Source organism: Dama dama, chromosome 30 (assembly GCF_033118175.1).
Source record: "Dama dama isolate Ldn47 chromosome 30, ASM3311817v1, whole genome shotgun sequence".
In the NCBI taxonomy this organism is placed as follows: Eukaryota; Metazoa; Chordata; class Mammalia; order Artiodactyla; family Cervidae; genus Dama; species Dama dama.
In genome coordinates, this window is record NC_083710.1 from 25,146,170 (window position 1) to 25,168,766 (window position 22,597).

Consider the following 22,597-nt stretch of genomic DNA (forward strand, 5'->3'; position numbering starts at 1 on the left):
GGCAGAAACACGGCAGGTGCCAGGACATCGTGCAGGGCTCCCGTGCAAGGGAAGTGGAGGGGACAGCAGCGAGTGACTGGCAGGTCAATGCGAGGGGGCTTGGGGATGGCCACCACCCAGGAAACCGTCTACTGACGCGGTGGCAAGGCCTGTGGGCACCTCACTTTGTGAAGGCTGTCTTGTCCCTCCTCTCATAGCCGTGGCTGGTGGCAGGGGAAAGGAACCATCGTCCCGCCCTTTCCTTTATTCCCACTTTCAACAGAATGGGCTCCAGGGGCTGAGACCAAGGTGCTGTTGTCTTTATTATTCTGTTTTGTTCAGCAGAGAAATCTCTGAGTAAACGAGGATGGCTCCTTTAGAGAGAGGAGGGCCAGGTGTCCCCACAGTATGCTTTTTACAAACAACACAGGATCAGTGTTCTCTTCAGTAAAGAAGCCAAAAATCCGAGGAACTCAGCACTGAGTCCCAGCGACCTGAGAGGCAACACAGAAACACCCGGGAATTCTAGCTCCTTGATCCTGACAACTGGCCCACCGGGTTAAGTTACAGAATTGTCAGCTCGGTGGACCCGGGAGGCAGGGAGCGTAGCTCACCTGTCCAACCGTGCGGGGACCGCATCATAAGATGAGAGAGAAAGGAGACGCCCCCAGGGAGCCCTCACGCGCATCACCACGTACCAGCCAGGATGGAGGCCTCGAATCCCATGTCCTCCACTGCGGCTCGCAGTTCTTCTGGGTGAGTTCGAGATGGATCGTAGAGAACCACTGCAGTCCCTTCGGCCAAAAAAACTGAGATCTGGTGCACGCCTGCCCTCTGGGAGATCAGGCCTTCGATGGACTGGACGCAGGACTTGCAGGTCATGCCGGCAATGGCCAGCATCACAGTACAGGGGGTGCTGGGTGCCGGGGGGCTCCTGGGGTCTGGTCGACTCCCTTCCACCCCATTGGGAAGAGAGACTTTAAAGTTCCCAGGAGGCAGGGCCTCGATGGCCCTCCGCAGGGCCTCTGGGGAGACGAGAGAAGGGTCGTACTGGACTCGGGCAGTGCTGCTCTCCAGGGACACGTGAATACTCTGAACCCCGGGGAGCCGGCCAATATTGTCTTCGATGTTCAGGACACAAGATTTACAGTGCATTCCATCCACTCTCAGCTGCAGGGGGACCCCCTGGCCCCCTGGGGTCTCAGAGTTATTGTCATTCTGATTAACGGGAGCCGGAGGGGCTGCTGGGAGGGTGCTCTGGAGCCGCCTGACATCTATGGGTCCCAGGCTCACGGGGGCCACCTTGTTCTTGATGACGGCTTCAAACCCCATATCGGTTATGTGGTCCCTGAGGTCTTGGGGTTGGATAAGGTAAGGCTGGTAAGTGATGACTGCCTCCTGGTTGCTGAGCGAGACGCGGACCCTCAAGACGCCCTGCAGTTTCCCGATCTTGCCTTCTATGGAGCTGACACAGGACTGGCAGGTCATGCCCTCCACCCGAAGCTTGACCACAGCCTCAGAGGCAGGCGAGACCCTGGAGGGCCAGGAGGTGGCCTTTCCCTCAGCCATGCTGGCCTGGAAGCCCATGTCTTCAATCTGATGGCAAATCTGCATCAGGCTCACCACCGAGGGCATGTACCTCACCTCAGCGCTGCCCTGCTCCAGAGAAACCTTAATGCTCACAATGCCTTTCAAACTGGAGATCCTGCCCTCGATGGACTTGACACACGACTGGCAGGTCATGCCCACGATGCTGATGGTACGGGTGGCTGTCTGGGAGTGGGGCACACCATCCAGGTCATCCTCATAGCCATTGTTGTCAAAGGCAAAGCTCTGCTTCATCGCTGGCTGGGAAAGCTTAGACAGGATCTAAAAGGAAGAGAAGGAACATTTTTTATCCTTCAAATGAAACTTTCTCTAAAATCTCCCAGCTTGTCCGGGCCCTGAGAAAATGGAAAACAATACAGCTGGTGCCCAAACATCCCAAGAGGACAAGAACATCAAAAGATACTACTCAGCAAATGAATGGGCTTCCCTGGTGGCTCAGTAGTAAAGAGTCCACCTGCAATGCAGGAGATGCAGGTTCAACCCCTGGGTTGGGAAGATGCCCTGGAGAAGGAAATGGCAACCCACTCCAGTATTCTTGCCTGGAGAATCCCAGCGACAGGGGAGCCTGGTGGGCTACAGTCCATGGGGCCGCAGAAGAGTCGGGACATGACTAAGCTTCTAAATAATGACAATAACAGACATCAAATGAAAGGATTCAGAGGGGTTCTTTCCAGCTCTGACTTTCTGTGATTCTGAACCCAGAAGTCAAAAGCCCATCATGGTGAGATGTTTTTCTACCATGGATGGAGTAAAGGTTTCCGCAGGAAAGGAGACCAAGATGGGACTGACAGACACGGGACAGGCATGGCCAGTCTGGACAGAGACAGAGAGCACAGAAGAAGGGTACAAGTCCCTCGAGACCTTCCTGACTCCAGTTGACACCTGAAACCTCCCCACTGGACTTGGTCATTTTAGCTCAAATTTCAGAGGTCCTGCTGGAATGCAAATACACAAGATAGCCAACACCCTAATTCTGCCTCTCTTTCTAGGTGTGTCCGTCTCATGCTTTTAGCAGGGGTTAGATTTAACGACCACCAGGCACATGTTCCGAGTACAGACCTCCCAGCCTGTGGGGTCAGACCACGGTGCCTGTGACCAAGGGTCAGGAAGGATGCTCCTTGAGCTCAGCGGTGCCCAGAGGACCAAGGGAAGTGGGACAGGGACAGCTGGAAGAACAGGAAGTCAGGCTGAACAAGGCACTTCTCGGAGCTGCCTCCACAGAGTCCCTGCCCCACACGGACCACTGTAGTTATTACTCAAAGTGACACATGCTCCACCAAACTAAAGGGACTCATTTTTTTATTTTATCATGGCTCAAGTGTAATTTCCTGATATCTTTTCATGATGTTGTGGATTTAGAAATTTCCTCTTCCTAAGATTCCAGCCTCACCACCCTCTTAATTAGATATAGTTTTTATATCAGTACTATTACCTGCTTCAGACATTTGGGCACAGGACTTTATATATGGTGCTTGATTATAAAAAAAAGTATATGTCATTAGGCACCTATACAACCCTGCTCATCTTCAGCTGAAACTCCGTTATGTGAACTGATCTTCTCTGTCCCTGTGTATAAAATGCAGATCTTTTCAACTCAACTGATCTTCTCTGTCCCTGTGTATAAAATGCAGATCTTTTCAACTTCAGCTTTTGAGCAGCTTAACAAGATGAAAATTTAAATCTTTTGAAATAGATTATGAATGTTTATTTGTATATCCACAGAGGAAATCATAAACTAGTTTGGGATTAATAATTACAAGGAATTGGGTTTTTTTTTTTAATATTTTTAGCTAAGTCTCTTCGGTGTTGGACCCTCTGCAACGCCATGGACTATAGCCCAACAGGCTCTTCTGTCCATGGGATTCTCCAGGCAAGAATACTGGAGTGGGTTGCCATGCCCTCCTCCAGGGGAATATTCCCCACCCAGGGATCGAACCTGGATCTCTTATGTCTCCTGGGTTGTCAGGGGAGTTCTTCACCCTTAAAATCTAGTGTTTCGGTTATCTGACTACATAACAAATAAAACCTAGTGGCTTACAATGACCGCTCACAATTTTTCAGTTTGGACAGGTTTGGCAAGAAACACTCATCTCTGCTCCATAGAGCATCATCTCGGATGGCCTGGGTGGGGCTGGGAACTATCTTCCAAGAAGACAGTGCATTCAAGACATAGCTGGCTACTTGATGCTGGCTGCTGTTGGCAGGCACCTTGGTTCTCTTTCATGTAGCCTCTCTCCATGGCTAGGCTGGCCACCTCACAATTGGGGTTTTCTGGGCTCTGAGAGGGAGTGTCACAATAGTAAGCATTCCTAGAGAACAAGCACTTACCAAACCTCTGCCTGCATCACACTTATTAATCCACCATTGGCCAAAGTTGGTCACAAGGCCAAGCTCGGTCAATATAGCAGAGAATTACATTAAGGGTTTACATACAAGGAGGTGGAGTTCACTGGGAAGGCCACCAAAATAAACCCATCACAGCATGTTAGCGCAACTGAGAGGGGAAAAAGAATAGTACGCACACAGATGTTTATGTAGGTATGGAGTTATCTCTACAAGAAGGTGTTGGCATTGAGTTTGCGGACTGGGCAACTGAAGGGGTCAGGTAATTGGGGTCAGGCATAGGAAGAAAGAGTTACTTTACACTGTACAACTTACTGTACAATGTATAAGCATTACTGGATTCTAAAAAAATTGATTTAAAAATTAAAATAATGAGAGCATAAAGGAGACCCAGAGCAGCAGCTTGATTGTAACTCGTATGAATCAAATCTCATTTAACTGAATCAAAACCTCATTTAACTGAAAAAAGATGCAGCAAAAACTACAAAGATATTCACTTTTAAACAGTATTTTAAATCACCTCCTTATAATAAGACATAACTCTCAACCAGTCCATTGGAAAAACAAATCCCTAATGATTTACTATCCAATTTCTTTGTCTTGGTCCTAGGTCAACCTACAACTCACCAAACCCAAGCCACAAAGCTGGCTCTTAATCCCTGGATGATTGATCCTATTAATATGTTCCTCCTAAAGGAGTCTGCAGAAGTGTTGGAAGCCATTTGTTTGTAGCAAACCATTCTCAGAGGTCTCCCTTTTAAATACACAGGCTTCTAAGGACAAGCAGTTATGGAGGACAACGTCTGGCAAATAACACAACTTTGTGAAATAACAGTGTACCTGTTGGTTTAGGGGCAACCTCACAACGCTGGCAAGTGTTTGGATCATTTCTAGGTGAACACACACTGTATGTGCTTTTAATTCCGTTCTTCAACGAAGACAATCTCTAGGGTGGGGGAAAACTCATCTTCTGAGTTCAAACACACACATCTAGGGTGAAGGGTTCATAAGAAGCAACAGACATTGGAAAGTGGACACAGGGAACAGGCTGTGTCCAGGAAAAACCTGGTGGAATTTCCAATGTTGTTTGAGTCCCACTAAATCACAGACTCCTTGAGAACAAACACTGGGGACTTCTTCTGCAGGTCCAACACCAGGTTACCAGCTTTTGAATTTTCAATAAACTATCAGTACAGTAGGCATCAGGATGAGAAGGGCTTGGAAATACCCGAGAAGAGGGTAATTCCACAGAGAGGAATCCAAAAGTGAATTTCCATTCTTTGCTACCTCTCTAGGCACGTAGGTCCCATGGAATTTGCTGAGTACCAGGACTTTTCAAAGAAAGGTAGGAAAAGGAATGTAAACAGTTTATTCACTAAGATGGAGCCAGAAAAGGAAAATAAGACCTTTGGATGGGCCATTCTAATATGAAGAAATTAGAAATGGGGGTGGCATGATTTAAGCAAAGTGTTCAAAGCCGGACTGAAACTGCAGAGCCCAGAAATGACACGCCCTGTTAAAAACGGCTGTGATCACAAATCAAAGAGCAAATACTATTACATGCACAAGGAAAGGACTACTAACCACTTCTGAGATCTCTTAATTACACCTGGATCTCCAGCATCCTTAAGTAGGATACCACTTGCCCACATATCTTCAGACTTCTTTCACTCTGAAAGCTACAGAACACCCTTAACAACTTATGAGGCAAAAATATTATTACATGCCTGCAAGTTATCCAGTATATAACCTCCACCCATAAAACTCTATATATCTGAACTTTCATGAAACTGAAAATACAGAAAGGCCCTGATTTTTTCCATATGTACACAGACCCAATAGGTTGCAAATAGTTAATGATTCTCAGTGTTACTTTATGGGGATGGCATTTTATATCCCTAACGCTCAAGATAATTCCGTAAGGAGATACTCTTATCACCATTTTACTGCTGAAACAGACTCAGAGGTTTATCCAACGTCACAAATAACAGAGCTGGGATTTAAATCCAGCTCAAAGTCCAACAGGTTTTCTACTTTTTAAAGAAACCTTAAGATTACCTTTTTCTTTTTCGCCATGTTAATTACAGGAAAAGATTACAATGCTGAAAAGCAAAATGAAGAAAACAAAAGCAGCCACATCCTACAGGGGAGGAGAATTTGCCACTCTGAAACACATCTCTTCTGCATATTGTTTCAAGCTATTTATTTTTGGGGTAATAGCCAACACTGAAAGGGCTCTGAAAACCAAGTAAGAGTTGCCTTTTTGTAAGAAACATTTATATTTGTAAGGGAAATCTCCCTCTGTCCCCGGAAGAAGAGGCTGATCAAATTTCTAGAAACTCGACTGATCGATGGAGAAGGAAGTGGTATAAATGTGTACCATGATCACCCTTGTTTACTGCTTTTCCTGGCTCTCCCACCCTCAACATCTCTGCCTTTGGTTGAGGATGGTATTTGAGGTGAAGGCTTCGTTCATTTCGGTGAGTTACTTTTTCCTGGTCTCCTCCTATGTATTCATGTTATTAAACTTTTGTTTGACTTTCTCCTGTTAATCTGTCTCGAGTCAATTTCATTCTTGGAAGAGCCAGAAGAATGAAAAGGCTAGAGGAAAATTTCTTCCTCCCTGATACTACCTGTCAGGTAACAATAGACTCCATCGAGGCGAATGAACACAGTATGGAGGTGAGGGGGTGGCTGAGATCACTGGGTGGCCTGGGCCTAAGCCTAAGCAGATGGATACTAAGGCCTGCAACCCTTAGTATCTGCTTTACTCTTATCTGAGAATTCTTTAGGCATCACAGATTCACAGCCGAAGGAGGGTCAGAAGAGACTGACTCAAGAAAAGATCCCACCTAAACCACTCCAGCTCTGGGGGATGGTGATAGAGAAGCCTGGCAGGCTGCAGTCCATGGGGTCACAGAGAGTTGGACACAACGGAGCGACTGGGCGACAACAAACCACTCCAGGCAAATAGGTGTCAGTCTCTAAAACCACCACTGAGAAAGAATCAATGTCCCCAGTGAAACCAGTATGTAAAAAAAGAAGTGGGGGGTGGGGTGGGGGAATTCCCTGGCAGTCCATTGGTTAAAAATCCAGGCTTCCAACACGGGGGGCATGGGTTCGATCCCTGGTTGGGGAAACTAGGATTTCGCATACAACATGGTACAACCAAAAAAAAGACTATATGTACATAAATTTAGACAAATACACACTTAGGTATTAACACATAAAATTGAGGTTACCTATGGGTGAGTTATGATATTCTGATCTTTTTACTGTCTGTACATATTTTCCAATTTTTAAAACTTAAATAAAAAAAAAAAGTCCTACTTTTATACTAGAAAACAAATGTGGTTTCTCAGTTTCTTTAAGGCAAAGAAGAAAATGTCTTGTTAAACTATACTAATATAAGCAATGATAATATTATCACTGTGATAAAATGAGCGCAACGATGAGCAGATGACGTGTTTCAACATGTTTATCCTCTCAGCTTACTTCTCTGGTGGCTCAGACAGTAAAGACTCTGCTTACAGAGCAGGAGACCCGGGTTCAATCCCTGGGTGGGGAAGATTCCCCCGGAGAAGGGAATGGCAACCCACTCCAGTATTCTTGCCTGGAGAACCCATGGACAGAGGAGGGTTACAGTCAGGTGGGGTTGCAAAGAGTCAGACACAATTAATCCTTTATCCTCTAAAGAACATGTTCACTCCATATGTTTAAATATCAGCCCTTTCCATGTGTTATGAATTTTTGGAAGGGATATCTGACAGCCTCGGGTAGGATATTCAGCCTTATCTGAGCAAATCCAAGCCTCAGTTTTCTTAGCTGTGTAAGGAGGTAACAATAATGTCCACTCCAGTTCTGCAAGGAGGTCTGAAAGCTAAGGACTGAAAACTAAGGGAATGTAAAAGGCTAACATCATAAATGACTGAAAATGACTATGAAGACAAACAAGGCCTCATTGGATCTTCAAAAGCAGTCTAGGGAAGTAGGCAGGGAACTCATTATTTTCCATCATTTTACTGATAAGAACTAATCATTAAAACTCATGTACACATTCCCGAATCCCTACTCCAATCCCTTCAAACTGTCCTTTAAGGCTATTGCACAAAGGTCCAGAAAGAGCTCCCAGTGGAAATTATTTACATTTTATCTACTGATAAAACAAACTCTGGGCATTTTACTTCAAACTCCGCAGAGGACAGACAGTGTGCCTGGGCTGTGTGGGCTCCCGCCTGACCTCTGGTCTCAGGGCCACCGCCAGCCCTGGTGCTGACGGTGCACTTTCTGGGGAAATCCACACCAGTGACCATTTACTGCCGGTTTCTTTCTCTTGATCACACGAGGAAAAACCTTTAACCCTTACTGAGAAACTGGGTGCACTACATCTCACTGTGGTTTTGATTTGCATTTCTCGGAGGACAGGTGATGTTTATCACCTTTACATGCATCTGTTGGCTACTTTTTGTATGCCTTTGCAACAGCGTCTGTTAGAATGGTTATCATCAAAAAGGCAAAGGATAACAAATGCTAGTGAAGATGTGAAGAAAAAGGGAGTCCTTGACAAGGACATGACAACAACCTAAGTGTTCATCAGTAGACGAATGGATATAGTAAATGTGGTATACATACACGATGGAAAACTATTTAGCCATAAAAAATGAAATTACACCATTTGCGGCAACACGAATGGATCTTGAAAGCATTATTCTAAATCAGAGAGAGACAAATACTGTATGATCTCACTCACATGCAGAATCTAAAACAAAAAGAAAAAAGAAAAAAAAAAAAACTCAGAAAAAGAAGTCAGATTTGTGATTACAAGAGGCAGGGAGCTGGGGGGAGGAGGAATTGGATGAAGGTGGTCAAAAGATACCAACTACTAGTTACAAGGTAAGTCCCAGGAATGCAATGCACAGCACAAGGGGCCGTAGTTAACAGGGCGTCCCTGGTGGCTCAGACGGAAAAGAATAGCTAACACTGCTGCACAGTACATACAAAAGTTACTGTGAGGGCAAATCCTGAGTTCTCATCACAAGAAAAAAAAAATTTTTTTCCTTTAAAAAAAAAAAAAAATGAGATGATGGATGTCACTGAACTTACTGTGGGTGTTCATGTCACAATACAAAGAATACAAGTCAAATCATCATGCTATACACCTTAAAACTTATACACAGCACTGTACATCAGTTATGTCTCAATAAAACAGAGAGAAAAAAGAATGAGGAGGGGAAATAATAATAAAATGCAAAAGTAAATAAGCTGTCACTTTTCACCCAACAGGCTGGCAAAAACCTTAAAGTTTCATGATACAGTAAGAAAGAGAATAGGGAAAAAGAATTCTCAACTACTGGTGGTACAAAAATAAATGTACACAACCTTTTTGAGAGGAATTAAGCACTAGTTGTCAAAATATTAAGTGCCTCTGTCCCAGTACTTCTGGGAATTTCATCATATAGATCCATAGGGCCATGAAAATGTCCATTGCTATACTCTATACTGAAAATGTGGCAACCATCTAAATATTCTTCTGTAGAGAACAGTTTACATAAAGTGTCCATCCAAAAGAATTTTATGCAGTGTTTTTTTAAAGGTGAATTTACATGTATTGCCATGGAAATCTATCCATGATATATTAAAGGGGAGAAAAGTTGTAAAACTGTATAAGAGCATATACTATATCTTATTTTTCTAGAGAGGAAGAAAACCACACTCCTGTACTTTGTTATTGATGTTTATCCTTTAGATACTAATTTTAGGAAAAAATTAAGAAAATACAATGACAAGTTCCCTAGAAAAGTGCGTACCACTGTAGTATTGCTAAAGATGATTCCATGACAATTTGTTAGTGACTTCTTTAAGTGACTGGATCACCCACCTGATCTATTTTTTTCCCCTTTATTTAGCTGGGATACATCTGTGCCAGCTGGGTCGTCTTGGTTTCACATAAGCAAGAAAAACGAAACAAAAAACCAGCCTGACCACCTCTCACCCAGCACAGAATCCTGTATGTTGGGACATCCCTGGTGGTCCTGTGGTTAAGGCTTCACCTTCCAGAGAGGGGAGTGCAGGTTCAATCCCTAATCGGGCAGCTAAAATCTCACATGACTTGTGACCAAAAAACCCAAAATATAAAACTGAAACAATATTGTAACAAATTCAACAAAGACTTAAAAAAAAAAAAAAATCCACATTAAAAAAAAAAATCCTTAAAAACAAAAAGAACCCTGTAGGTTGTTTTCTAAAATGGTCAGGCCCACAAGCTTGGCCACAGGCAAGGAGTACGGAGGCTGGGTGGGCAGTCCTGAGTGCAAAGGGGAGTTCCCACCACCCTCCAACTGGAATGAGGGCCGGGAACCCCTACTTTCCACAGCTCCTCAATGGGATTCTCAGAGGTAGGAGCCTGTTCCTTTCCAGGCCACTGTCCTGGGCCTGAGAGGAAACAAGAGACCCGGGGAGGCCTGGGGACACAGGGCTAGAACAGCCAGGCCGGGGCGCTGAGACCCCACCTTCGCCTTCTTGCTGCACATGCTCCTGGTGGGGTGAGGGTGTGTGTGGGGGGGGTACACACCCGAGAACCTCACCTCACACGGTCTGCTCACACCAGCAAAGAGGAGGCTCTAACTCATGTGGAGGGAGGGTGGCCCCTCCAGGCTGAGTTCTGACCAGTGACGACTTCGCAAAATACAGAAGAAAACAAGGACTTGCTCAACATGTTTTCATTTTACATTGTACAGATCATATTCTCTCTGCATTTTACAAGAAACATAAAAAGTACACACATCCACTAACTACAAACACAATTTTGAAATGTTTTCTTCAGAGCAGCTACCTGCATCTTTTGTGAACCACGCACCGCCCGAATGGTTAACTTTTTGTTCACTCTATGTTAGCGCTCTTCAATACTCAGATGTTTTCAAACCCTATCTCACCCAGCAGGTTAATACTTCCCTGTCCCAACAAAAAAGCAAGGGGCCTGTCCTCAGACAGACCTGGGATTCAACCCTTCAGGCGGATTACCTAACCTCTTGATCTCAGCTTTCTGTCTGTTAAAAGAGGACGATGATGACATGAGGTGACAAGTCCCTTCCAGTACTAAATAAGTTATCTCAAGTGAGTTTCATTTACAACAGACTTTGAGTCGATACACTGTTAACAGCGAATGAGTACTCAACTGTAATTGATGTTTTCTTTGGTTTTTAATCATCATAAACCACATACTACAAATTTCCCCCATTTGGGGATAGTTAAATCAAATTATATTATGTATAAATATGTCCCACGGATAGAGGAGCCTGGCGGGCTACAGTCCAAGGGGTCACAAAAGAGTCAGGCATGATTTAGCAACTAAACAACAACAAATATACATGTTTTTATATATATATATATATCTGTATCTCCACAAATTATTAAGTAAAAAAATACAAGGTATGTAATACTTTTGTACACATACACAAACTCACATATATTCATATGTCTAGTGGCAAAATGGCTGAAGCATACGGCTGCTTTCAAGTCTTTATAGTTTTCTATATGCCCCTGCCTCATGTTAAATTTGCTGTGCACAATAAACAGGTGTTAACTTTTATAATCAGCGCTTCAGAAGAAAAAAAAAAGCTGCCAACTGTGCTCAGACACATTAACTGGCCAACACAGTTCCACCAGACGTTCAAAGTGCACCAACCACATCTCCAGAGTTAGGAATCCCAATGAAGATCATTTTGGTAGAGACAATACCATTGTGAGTGTATATAGTCCTCAACAAGGTGCTTTCACAACCCAGGGAGGCAAGACTGCTCATCCCAGGAATCTGGAGCTGGAGACGTCCAAGCTCACCTGCCAGATCCCACAGCCCAGTAAGGGTGCAGACCCACACCTGACGGTCGCAGTCCCAACCTCCGCCCAGGCCTCCAGCCTGGCCCTCCTGAAGGGCTCCCTGGTCAGGTTCTGGTTGTTTTCCCAGTCACATGAGGTTAGAAGTGGCCATCAAAAACCATTAGACTATTTCCCATTCAAATACCTCAGACATAGGTTGAATTTTGTCAAGTAGTAGTCTGAACACTTTAAAGGAAAGCTCTTAAGCATTTTACAAAAAAAAAAAAAATTATATTTTCCTGTCTTAAAACATTCAACTAGAAATATGAAAGTTGACTGTGTACTGCATAAATGGACATTCATAAATCTTCAATGTACACAAATCTCTTTCATTTAAAAAATCTCAACTCACAAAATCTCCTTTAGTTTTATAGACTTTTTAAACAACACCAGAAGAAACAAAGATAACTCCTAAAGGAGCAAAAGATATATGAAACCTTCCCTTTATGTCTAAGTAGTAGTATTTTTTCCCCATCTACTCATGGCAATGAAAAGAACCCCACACAGACCACGTGTATCACCTGGAAATACCACTGAAGCACAATTTTTACAAAACATTAGTGACACTGCCCTGCTTTTGAATGCGACCTGACTTTTGGGTTAACAAACCTTTCGTTTGTTTAAGAGCAGGTTCACTTGGCAGCAACATTTTCAAAATGCTTATTTAGTTGAAATGTGAAGATTAACACAAGAAGGTACACATGTTAAAAATAAATAAAAAGAGGGAGAAGATTCATTTTTGTCTGATTTGCATTTTGAGAAACTTGTTCACCATAGAGGCTTAAAAAAAATCCTGAAAGTAAGAAGCAACAAAAACCAAGATTTAATCTCTGGAAAGTTCCCCTGGGCTCCTGGCTCACTCCATACCCCACCCAGAGCCACTCCACTGGCCCCTCTGAGGTAAGACAAGCAGGAAACCTCCATCTATACCCTGGGACTTTTATAAGAAGCCCTCCTGGCTTGTCAGCCCTTGTGCAACACCACTCACCTGCTTAGAACTGATCTCCTCTGATCCATTCAAAACCTTCTGTGAAAATTCTCCTTCCTCTGATGGGGGAGGGCATTCCTCCTCTGATATCACCGGCCTGTTGGAGCCCCCAGTCCCAGGGCTCCTCTTGAAGGACCACCGTTTGTGGACAGACAGCAGGGTCACCTGTGGGTCACCCAGAGTCGCCAGGGAGGATGGCTCGGGGTTCCCAGGCGTCTGGTCCCCAGCTCTCTCCATCTCCGCGTTCACGCCTTTACCTCGCAGTTCACCTTCTCCGGGCTATTTGATCGTTATTTGAGCCACCGGGGTGCGCCCAAACCATGACAAGGTCACGGGACGAGAAAGGAACCTGCAAGGCAGCTCTTCCCCTCGAGGTTGCCCCGGGGGCCCGGTATGTCCCTTTCTTCTTTCTGTCTTACTGTTGTTGGGCTTTCTATTAATTTTTGGAAATATAATATATAGTAATAAGGCTTCGCTGGAAAACTCCAAGCCTATTTAGAAATGCTCATGATTGCTCCGGCCCAGGACACGACCATAAACATCAAGTCAAAAAGGAAAAGGCCACAGGAATAGTTTGGCTGCTTGCTTAAAAGATTATGTTCTAGAACAGAAAAGAGTAGAGGCATTAAATTTAGAAGTAGATATACTGCTTCAGTTTACTTGCTACTTGGTTGAGAGGTTTTTCATTATTGCTATTTCCTTGCTGCTATTTGTCCATTGTTTCTCTTTCTTTAAACAACATGGGATATGATGGGTATTTTTGTAGAATTAGAAAATGGGCTACATAGGATTTCAATAGAAGATTTATATTAACCAGCTTCACTGCCATTATCTCACTATTAATAGAGGTGTTTTGCTACTTTAGAGGTATTTTTGTTGTTTAATAGTTAATCATTGTAAATTGAGGTTTTGTGGTTTCAGGTAAAGAAAAATATCAGGGTTTTCACATGGTACTATTCTCAGAAATGTCAAAGATATTTTTGTAGCCCTTCCCATGTATTGTTTTATTGTCTAAAGAATTCATACTATACCTGAAATTTGTGGAACATTGTTTTTGTCAGAGTGAAAATGTTAGGCCATTGAGGCACGAAGACTAATGTACAGGACATTCTAGGAAAAAACCCTGTAATCAGAAAAGTTCCAGATGAATGCATAGGGGAAAAACATGGGGAAAACAATATTGACAGAAGCACAAACCAATATCTGATGTAATATGTGGGACTTAAGGGGGAGGTAACGTTCATTCTATAAAAACTGAGTTGTCCTAAAAATTAAAAAAAGCTACCTCTTCGACGCAACCTTCTGTGTGTGTCTGTCTTCTTCCTCGCCAACGCCACTCATCCCTTGGGTATTCCTGGACCTGCTGGGGCTGGACCTCGGCAGATCGTGACACAAGAAAATGCTCCAAAAGCGTCCTGCTAACCAGCAGAGGAGGGGTACCTGCTGTATCAAGTCGGGCAGGTTCCCTGATGCCCCTGGGCCAGCCCAGGAGCGGCTTCCAGCCAAGCCTCCGGGAACTCCGGCAGGTTGCACACCGCTGTATGTATATTTGCTCTTGTTTATCTACCCCACTCAAACCAACTGGCATCCTCTTACTCATCACGTTGCATTCGGCGCTGCGGAATCTTTGCACACGGCCCCACGCGCACCCAGGGCGGCGTGTACGGGGCCCAGGGCCGGGAGTGATGTCCCAACACCCAGCCATTTCCTTTCGGCCCGGTGCACTCCCAGGAGTCCAGCCCGGAGGCAGGGGCGAAATCTCACTTCCTTTTATTACCAAACTCCGAGCGCTTTCTTGGAATAACTTCAGCTGCCTCTTCCACAGCTCCAGGGTACAGATCGCTAGGGGAGAAAAGTATTTTCCAGGCCACATGACTTGCATTTTCAAGAAGGTGTAAGAGAATTCCGTGCTTCCTGCAGCTTTGTTCTTCCTGGGACCAATGGCTTGCTTTCTGGACGAGCTGACTGCAGGAACTCACCGGGACAGGGCTCATCCGTATTTTATATGGGGCAGAACAGTCGGGAACTAAGACACAATTCAGGCGTCTCAGGCTACCCGCCGTTCCTCAGGAGGATTAAGAGAAAGACATACAGGATAGTGGGGTAATCTGGGTGGCCTCCTGTTCTGGTGGGCGGCCCTGCTTCCCTTCCCACCCCTCACCCCCAACTCCCCCCGCCCAGAGACAGGAAGGAGGAGACCTCATTCCCCTCGGGAGGAGCAGCTCCGCCAGCCACTAAACCTGGCAACATCTCCTGCCGCAAGCATGTGCGGAGCGTCCACGCTGAGGACAGACTCAAGTCTGTTTGGTAAAACTCTGGGTCCTGGCTTAATCCACTCCCCCTGCTGTATGTGCCCTCGGGAGGAAGAGGGGGTCACAGGGGCCTGCACCCCATGAGGGCATTTGGAAACACAACCCCTTCGGCTCAAGGTCACAGAGGACTCTGCCTCTCTATGGGTTGCCTACAATCACCCCTCCTTCCTCGTTAAAACCGCCATCAGTGCCCCAGGAACTCCAGACAGAGATTCTTCTTCAGCTTCTGCCCTCGTTTAGTCCTCTGAGGTTTAACTACTTGTTTGCTTCCATTTCTGAAATGTGCTCGAGGCGGTCAATTCCCAGCTGTGTCTGGGCTGGCTTCTTATCTCCCATGTGCTCGAAAAAGCATCCAACTTGGTCTCCAAGAAATGCCATTTAAATCAGAGCGCCAACGAGGAAGGGCATGCTTGATGCCGAGGGCCTCAGGCCCCAAAGCCACACAGAAGTCTGTGCAAATGAGCCTGGTGGGTCTGTGAGCGCTCAAATCCTGCTTCCTTACCTGTGGCTTCCGTGTTTCCACATAGGATCTGTCAGGAGCCATATATGCCTGCCCACCCCTTCACATTTCCTCTCCTGGGCACTGTAAATGGATTTCCATCTATCTCTTTGAACACCAGATTTTAAAAGGTTGTTTTTTTTTTTTTTTTTACCATTTTGGGTGGAAATTCTCTCCTAAGGTCATTTATCTTTCTGTTATTTTTTCAAATATGAGTTACTACTCATAGCTGAACTTTTCCTTGGTGATATGGGGCCATGATCTGCTTCTGTGCTATAGCTGTGAACGGTTGTCAGCCTCATAGTCCCAAGTGCTTCTGAATAGTCCATCCTGTTAGCACCATGAGCTATGAGAAATCTGAAATACTTTACTGTAAAATCATTTTCCTTCTCCTAAATGGTCACTCAGACCCAGAACACAGCCTGAGAAAGGAGGCTCGGCTAGATTGGGCTGCACAGGTAGGCAGTTTAGACTTTGTCCTGCAGACAGCAGAGAACACCAGGTTTGAAGCAGAGAACTAACACGGTTACATTTTGAGATTTAGAAACAGTCTGGGCAGGCCTGAGAACTCAGAGGTGGGGTGGGGATTACAGGGTTACAAGCAGCAGAGAAAATGAATAGCAGAGTGGCATTAACAGCGGAGGAGGCCCTGGGGCTCCGTCATCAAGAGATCACAGCAGGTGACACAACAGAGGAGCTGATGATACCATTTCCAGTTTGGCAGAGAGGAGGGGGAACTGGGCGGGGTGGGGGAGGGCAATTCTGGGGATGGGAATGGTTGGATTCACCCTCGTTCCCAGGGATTCTAAGGGACCGGCGAAGCCATGCTCCCAGCCTAGAGAATCAAATCCAAAATCCTCTTTCGGGTACCTTCCTCCTTCCTCACACCTGAGCCCTCGGTCCACCCCCCTTCCCCAGTTAATCCTCCTTATCCTTTAAGTCCTGCCTCTCAGGGGAGGCGCCTCTACCAAGCCTGGGGCTCTTCCTTATCTGAGTTCCCGTATCACTGAAGCCAGCACCACAGACCTGGCAGGTATTACTGGGGAACCAGTCTGCTCCCAACACTGAAATTGCTCTCAGCTAAGTCAGTGCTTGGCCAAGCATGCACTCAGCACCAGGAAACACATAAGCTCTTGGAAGACAAGGTCCTCACGTCTTATCTGCCCACAGATGTAAGGAGGTAATGAACAAACATCAGATGTTAAATAAATACTGAGCTGGACTACCTATTAACATCAGGTGTCAAATAAATAACATAACATCGGATGTTAAATAAATACTGCACTGGACTGCGTGCTGCCGTCCTTGGGGTCGCAAAGAATTGGACATGACTCAGCGACTGAACTGAACGGAGCTGGACTACAGACAGATGGGAATGTGCTCTGTACCTGGAATGTTATGGGGTTTTTTGTTCCCCTCATCACGATACAAGGGCAAACCCCATTCAGTTCAGTTCAGCCGCTCAGTCGTGTCCGACTCTTTGCGACCCCATGGACTGCAGCACGCCAGGCCTCCCTGTCCATCACCAACTTCCAGAGTTTACTCAAATTCATGTCCATTGAGTCGGTGATGCCATCCAACCATCTCATCCTCTGTCGTCCCCTTCTCCTCCCGCCTTCACTCCACTAGCATTCTCCTTCAAACTCCTGCCCACTCCATCTAGAATCACCAGACTTCAAGTGTCTCCCTGCATTAAAATATTTTTAGCCTCCCGCCTGTACAAATTTTATTGGTAACTTTACAAAATAAAATGCATCCTGTAACACGGAAACATACACATTACCATAGTGAAAGAGACAGCCAATGGGAATTTGTTGTATGATTCGGGGAACTCAAACTGGGGCTCTGTAACAACCTAGAGGGGTAGGATGGGTTGGGAGGTGGCAGGGAGGTCCAAGGGGGAGGGGACATAGGTCTACCTATGGCTGACTCATGTAGATGTGTGGCTGAAACCAACACAATATTGTAAAGCAATTACCCTTCAATTAAAAACAAATAAATTTAGTTATATTCAGAATGCATCTCTTTTCTGTGTAAAAAGGAAAACCCCTTGGTGTTCAAACAAGCCTATTTTTATGAGAAGCCTGGGCCCATACGCCGATGGGCGGCTTGTGTCTCTGTGATCCTCTGGGACAAAGGACCCCGCTTGGAGGAGGTGTGTCTGGCTCACCCATTTCAGCCCTCACCAAGATCACCGGCTCCCCCCAGGGCAGGTTTCTCAGAAAGAACCCTGGGCCAGTCCTCCCAAGGCTGGCAGAGGAGCCGGGATCCCGTGATGGACAGAAGCTGGCACGAAGCGGCACACTGGGAATCAGGGGCCTGGGAGTTTCCCACACACGGCAGAGGCCGGACAGGAATGCAGGAAGGTGAGTGGGCACCAGACATGTAAGTGCTTCACGCATACGAAGATAGAGACACTTTCTGCCCTCGGGAGTTTATTAGCAAGTTAGGAGAGAAGGCCAGAGCAGACGACGCTCAAGTAGAAAAAAACACTCCGACTTGAGGAGCCGGTGGTGAAGGAGGATTTGCAAAGGGTGAGGTGTCGGCTCCTCACCCCCCCTCACTCCCGGGGAACTGGCCATTCCCAGACTGAGAGAGCACTGCGTTACTTTTACACTAGCTTATGTACAGGACTTCCCAGGGAGTTCTTCGTGCTAAAGAACCCACCTGCCAATGCAGGAGATGCAGTTTCAATCCCTGGGTCAGGAAGATCCCCTGGAGGAGAGCATGGCAACCCACTCCACTATTCTTGCCTGGAGAATCCCATGGACAGAGGAGCCTGGTGGTCAATGGACAGAGGAGTCTATGGGGTCCCCAAAAGTCAGACATGACTGAAGGGACTTAGCACATGAGCAGGATATGAAACAAAACCCACAGAACATCACCTCAAAGCTCACTGGAGGGAGTGCTCTTCAACAAAACTGCATGTGGTTAGACAGCCCAAAGTGAAAAAAAATCACAGTAGTTCCATAAGGAGACTGGATGGAGCCCAAAAGAGAAACACTTAGATGATATCAAAGAGCCAAACCCAACCTTTCGACTCCACAGTTAGTCAGTCACATGTACCTTCAACTTGCTTGGCTGCCCTCCTTATCTGGGGCCAACTCTGCTGTCTCTAAGGTCCCAGTGACTCCAGGTCCATCTCCTTGGAGCTGAACAAGGATGAGATACAACACACCAGGCTGACTGGCCATGCTCTGATTCCTGACCACTAACTTAGAGAAGCCTTGGCACCCCTAGCAGTCCAGCTCCATCTCCCTGGTCCTCCCCCTCCTCACTCTCCTCCCTGCTTCTCTGACCTCCATTCCACCCCACACGCTCCACCCCCAAGGATAAGCCCACTCCTGCTTCCCAAAACAAACAATCAGAAAAGAACTTGCAAACATCTCAACCACCCACTCACTTGATTAGAGCCTTCCCTCCAGTCAATCCTAAAGGAAATCAACCCTGAATATTCATTGGAAGGACTAATGCTGAAGCCAATCCTTTGGCCACCTGATGCAAAGAGCCAACTCTTTGGAAAAGACCCTGATGCTGGGAAAGATTGAGAGCAGGAGGAGAAGGGGACTACAGACGATGAGATGGTTGGATGGCATCACCAACTCAATGGAAATCAGTTTGAGCAAACTCAGGAAGACAGTGAAGAACAGGGAAGCCTGGTGTGCTGCAGTCCCTGGAGTTGCAAAGAGCTGGCCAAACAACTCTTCTCACTGTCCCCAAGGTCAGTCACCAGGTACCCATGGCTCCTGATTTTCCTCCTACCCACTGGCGACTCCTCTACGGAGTTCTTCACAAGAGACTAGTCCTCAAACCTCTCAGGGCTGGAGTGGCTCCCAGCTCAGACCTTGGATCCCTTCCTTGTCTGTACTTCTTGGTGATTTCATTTAGTACAGTAGAAATACCACCTGTGGCCAATAACTCCCAAACTCCACACGTATGGACCTAAGAGCTTAACCAGTTTCTCCTGTTGGATATTTCATATGCACCAAAGATTAACCTGTCTAAAACTGAGCTGTCTAAACAGAAAAAAATGTCACCTGCAATTCCAGTTCTACAGGGATCAAGCCATCAGCCACTACAGTTGCACATCCCCCCTAGAGAGCACATTAATTTCCCCTAGGGAATTCAGAATGGAGAAAAACAGGAAACATTCCATGCTTTGGTCCTGAGATAGTTAAGATGCATATCTAGGGAAAAATTTCAATGACTCCCTGCATGCTAAGTCTCTTCAGTCATGTCTGGTTCCTTATGATCCCATGGACTATAGCCCTCCAGGCTCCTCTGTCCATGGGATTCTCCAGGCAAGAATACTGGAGTGAGTTGCCATGCCCTCCCCTCCAGGGCATCTTCCTGGCCCTGGGATGGAACCCACATCTCTTACATCTCCTGCAATGGCAGGCAGATTCTTTACCACTAGCGCCACCTGGGAATTCTAGATTCGTGCACCATCTCAGACAAGGGAAAGCACTAAAATTATTAACTTGAAAAGTCTGTTCTTTGTAACATGCCGTGATCTTTCTATGTCTGATCACATATTTGTTTTTCCCAGCAAAAAATTCATACATGTACCCTGGCTCCTCCCTTGCCTCTTTGGAACAGTTTTCTCAGAGCAATCTAGAGACTGTCTCCTGGTCTACAGAATTCAATATGGTCCCTGAATAACTCTGAAATTCGGTGCTCTCATGGGTCACATTTTTTTTAGTTCTCATGCCCCTTACTTGCTTCTTTCAGTCTTTCCCACCTTAGTAAAAGGCAACTCCTCCTTCCACTCACCCAAGAAAAAAAAATCTTGGATTCATCCTTGCTGAGAATCATCTTTTCCTTTCAAACTCACATATCCTGTCAATTCTATCTCAAATACATCCAGCATCCAACCACTTCTCAGCACCCCCATTGAAGAAGGAATTCATAGGGCCTGGACTCCATCTCAGGCCTGTCCATGCTGATCATGCTCAGCTGCCTCCCCAATGGACTCTGAACTCTCTGCTTAGTGCCTATGGGAACGACAATGGAAGGATAAGACCCCCTCCGGACAGGGGAACCTTGAAGATTGTGTCCAGGTTACTCGTCACCTAAGAGAAAACACACTCTAATCACCCCTGCCTCTAGACAGTATCTATCGGAATGTAACCACAGGCTTATCGGTTATTAACTGGTTGGAATGTAACTGCGGGCTTATTGATTATTAACTGCTTGAACACATAACACATGAATGATGGGGTTATTGTGATTGTATTTACCCTTCCTTTGTCAGTCTCAAGGAATTTGGGGTGGTGGGTTCAGACACGTACACATGGGGTATAAAGGATTTTCACAAATGCTGGTCGGGGTCCTTGGCTAAGAGGAGACTCTGCCTTGGGCCCGCTGGCGTAATAAACTGCACTCCACTATCTGCATTGTCCTTCTGAGTGAGTTTGTTTCCCGGAACACGTAGCTACAACACCATGACAACATGGTCCAGGCCACGAGCACATCTTACCTGCATTATTAATATAATCGTAGGGACCTCTTGGTTTCTCCTATTACCTCCTAAAGTCTATTTGCAAAACAAAAGCCAGAGGAATCTTCTTGAAGGGGACCTCAGAGGACGCTATGGCACTTCAGTCATGTCCAACTCTTTGCGACACTGTAGTCCGCCAGGCTCCCCTGTCCACGGGATTCTCCAGGCAAGAACACCGGAGTGGGTTGCCATTCTCTTGATGAGGTTCTCCTAAAAGCCCTGCAGGGGGTTTCCACGTATTTACAAGAAAGGAGAAACCTAAAATCCTTACAGTCAGCCTATCCTCACACCCCTCTCTCCTCAACCAAGACCAGTTTTGCAATGTGGCTGGTCCTGGAACAAAGCGAGGCCGGCTCCTGCCCAGGGCCTTTGTCCCTGACTGCTGCTCCCGGCTTACAAATGTGCTGTGCTTAATTTCGCAGTCGTGTCCGACTCTTGGCAACCCCATGGACTATGGCCCGCCAGGCTTTTCTGTCCATGAGATTCTCCATGGAAGAATACTGGAGTGGGTTGCCATGCCCTCCTCCAGGGGATCTTCCCGACCCAGGGATCGAACCCACATCTCCCGCATTGCAGGCGGATTCTTTACCAGCTGAGCCACCACGGAAGCCCAAGAATACTGGAGTGAGTAGCCTATCCCTGCTCCAGCGGATCTTCCCAATCTAGGAATTGAACCGGGGTCTCAGGCACTGCAGGTGGATTCTTTACCAGCTGAGCTACCAGGGAAGCCCAACCCCAACAGCCTGGATCCAGATGACTCACGTCCTTGCCTTCTAATGTCCCTGCTCAAAGGTCACCTTCTCAGGGGCTTCCCCAGTTCCCTTGGGTACAGTTTCAAACATTCCCACTTCCTATGGCTCTTTCCTACTTATTTTTCTCCAGAGAACTCAACCACTGCATGATATAACAAGATATATTTTACTGACTTGTTTACTAGTCTCCCCAGTTAGGATATAAGTTTCACAAGGGCGGGAATTGTCTGTTTTCTTCACTCAGCACTGTATTCCCAGCACAAAAACAGTGTGTCTATTTTAAAGTTTCTTAGTAACTATTTGTTGAATGAATTACAGAGAGTACTAAAAACAGCTTACTTTATTTGCTTGCTACCAAACACCCAGTGCTAAACTTTCAGTCAACATTCAAATGGTACCCCATGCAAAGCTGGCTCTCTCCTTCACTCACCCATTCCTTTCCCCTCCAATCCAGCAGTCTAAGCTCAGACACTACTGTTAGAAAGAAATAACAATTCCCCAACGCGGTCATTTGCCCCCGATGCCTGCAAATGAAGGCTTCTTTGTAGTTTCAACCCCTCTCAGAAAGGTGACCTATAAAAGAGCCAATCTGAAATTTCCTAGTCAAAATTAGTGAGGTCACCTGCAAGATAAAGAGGGGGTTCCCTGCACAGGATCAGAGACAAAGAGGGAGAGAAGTGACAGGACTGATGTCCGTGTGGACCAAGTTGGGGTGAGAAGGGGCGGGTGGAATGAATTGGG

At 46.0% G+C, this 22,597-nt stretch overlaps 1 protein-coding gene across 8 annotated transcripts in view; it reads right to left on the reverse strand.

Annotated features, from left to right (window-relative positions):
- The window catches only part of ATP7B (ATPase copper transporting beta), an 84,482-nt gene that overhangs the window by 40,131 nt on the left and 21,754 nt on the right, over window positions 1-22,597 (reverse strand). For all 8 annotated transcript variants that reach the window (XM_061133844.1, XM_061133842.1, XM_061133838.1 and 5 more), the window contains exon 3: window positions 678-1,848. In XM_061133844.1, coding sequence (XP_060989827.1) covers window positions 678-1,848 — 1,171 coding nt within the window. The remainder of the gene's footprint in view (window positions 1-677; window positions 1,849-22,597) is intronic.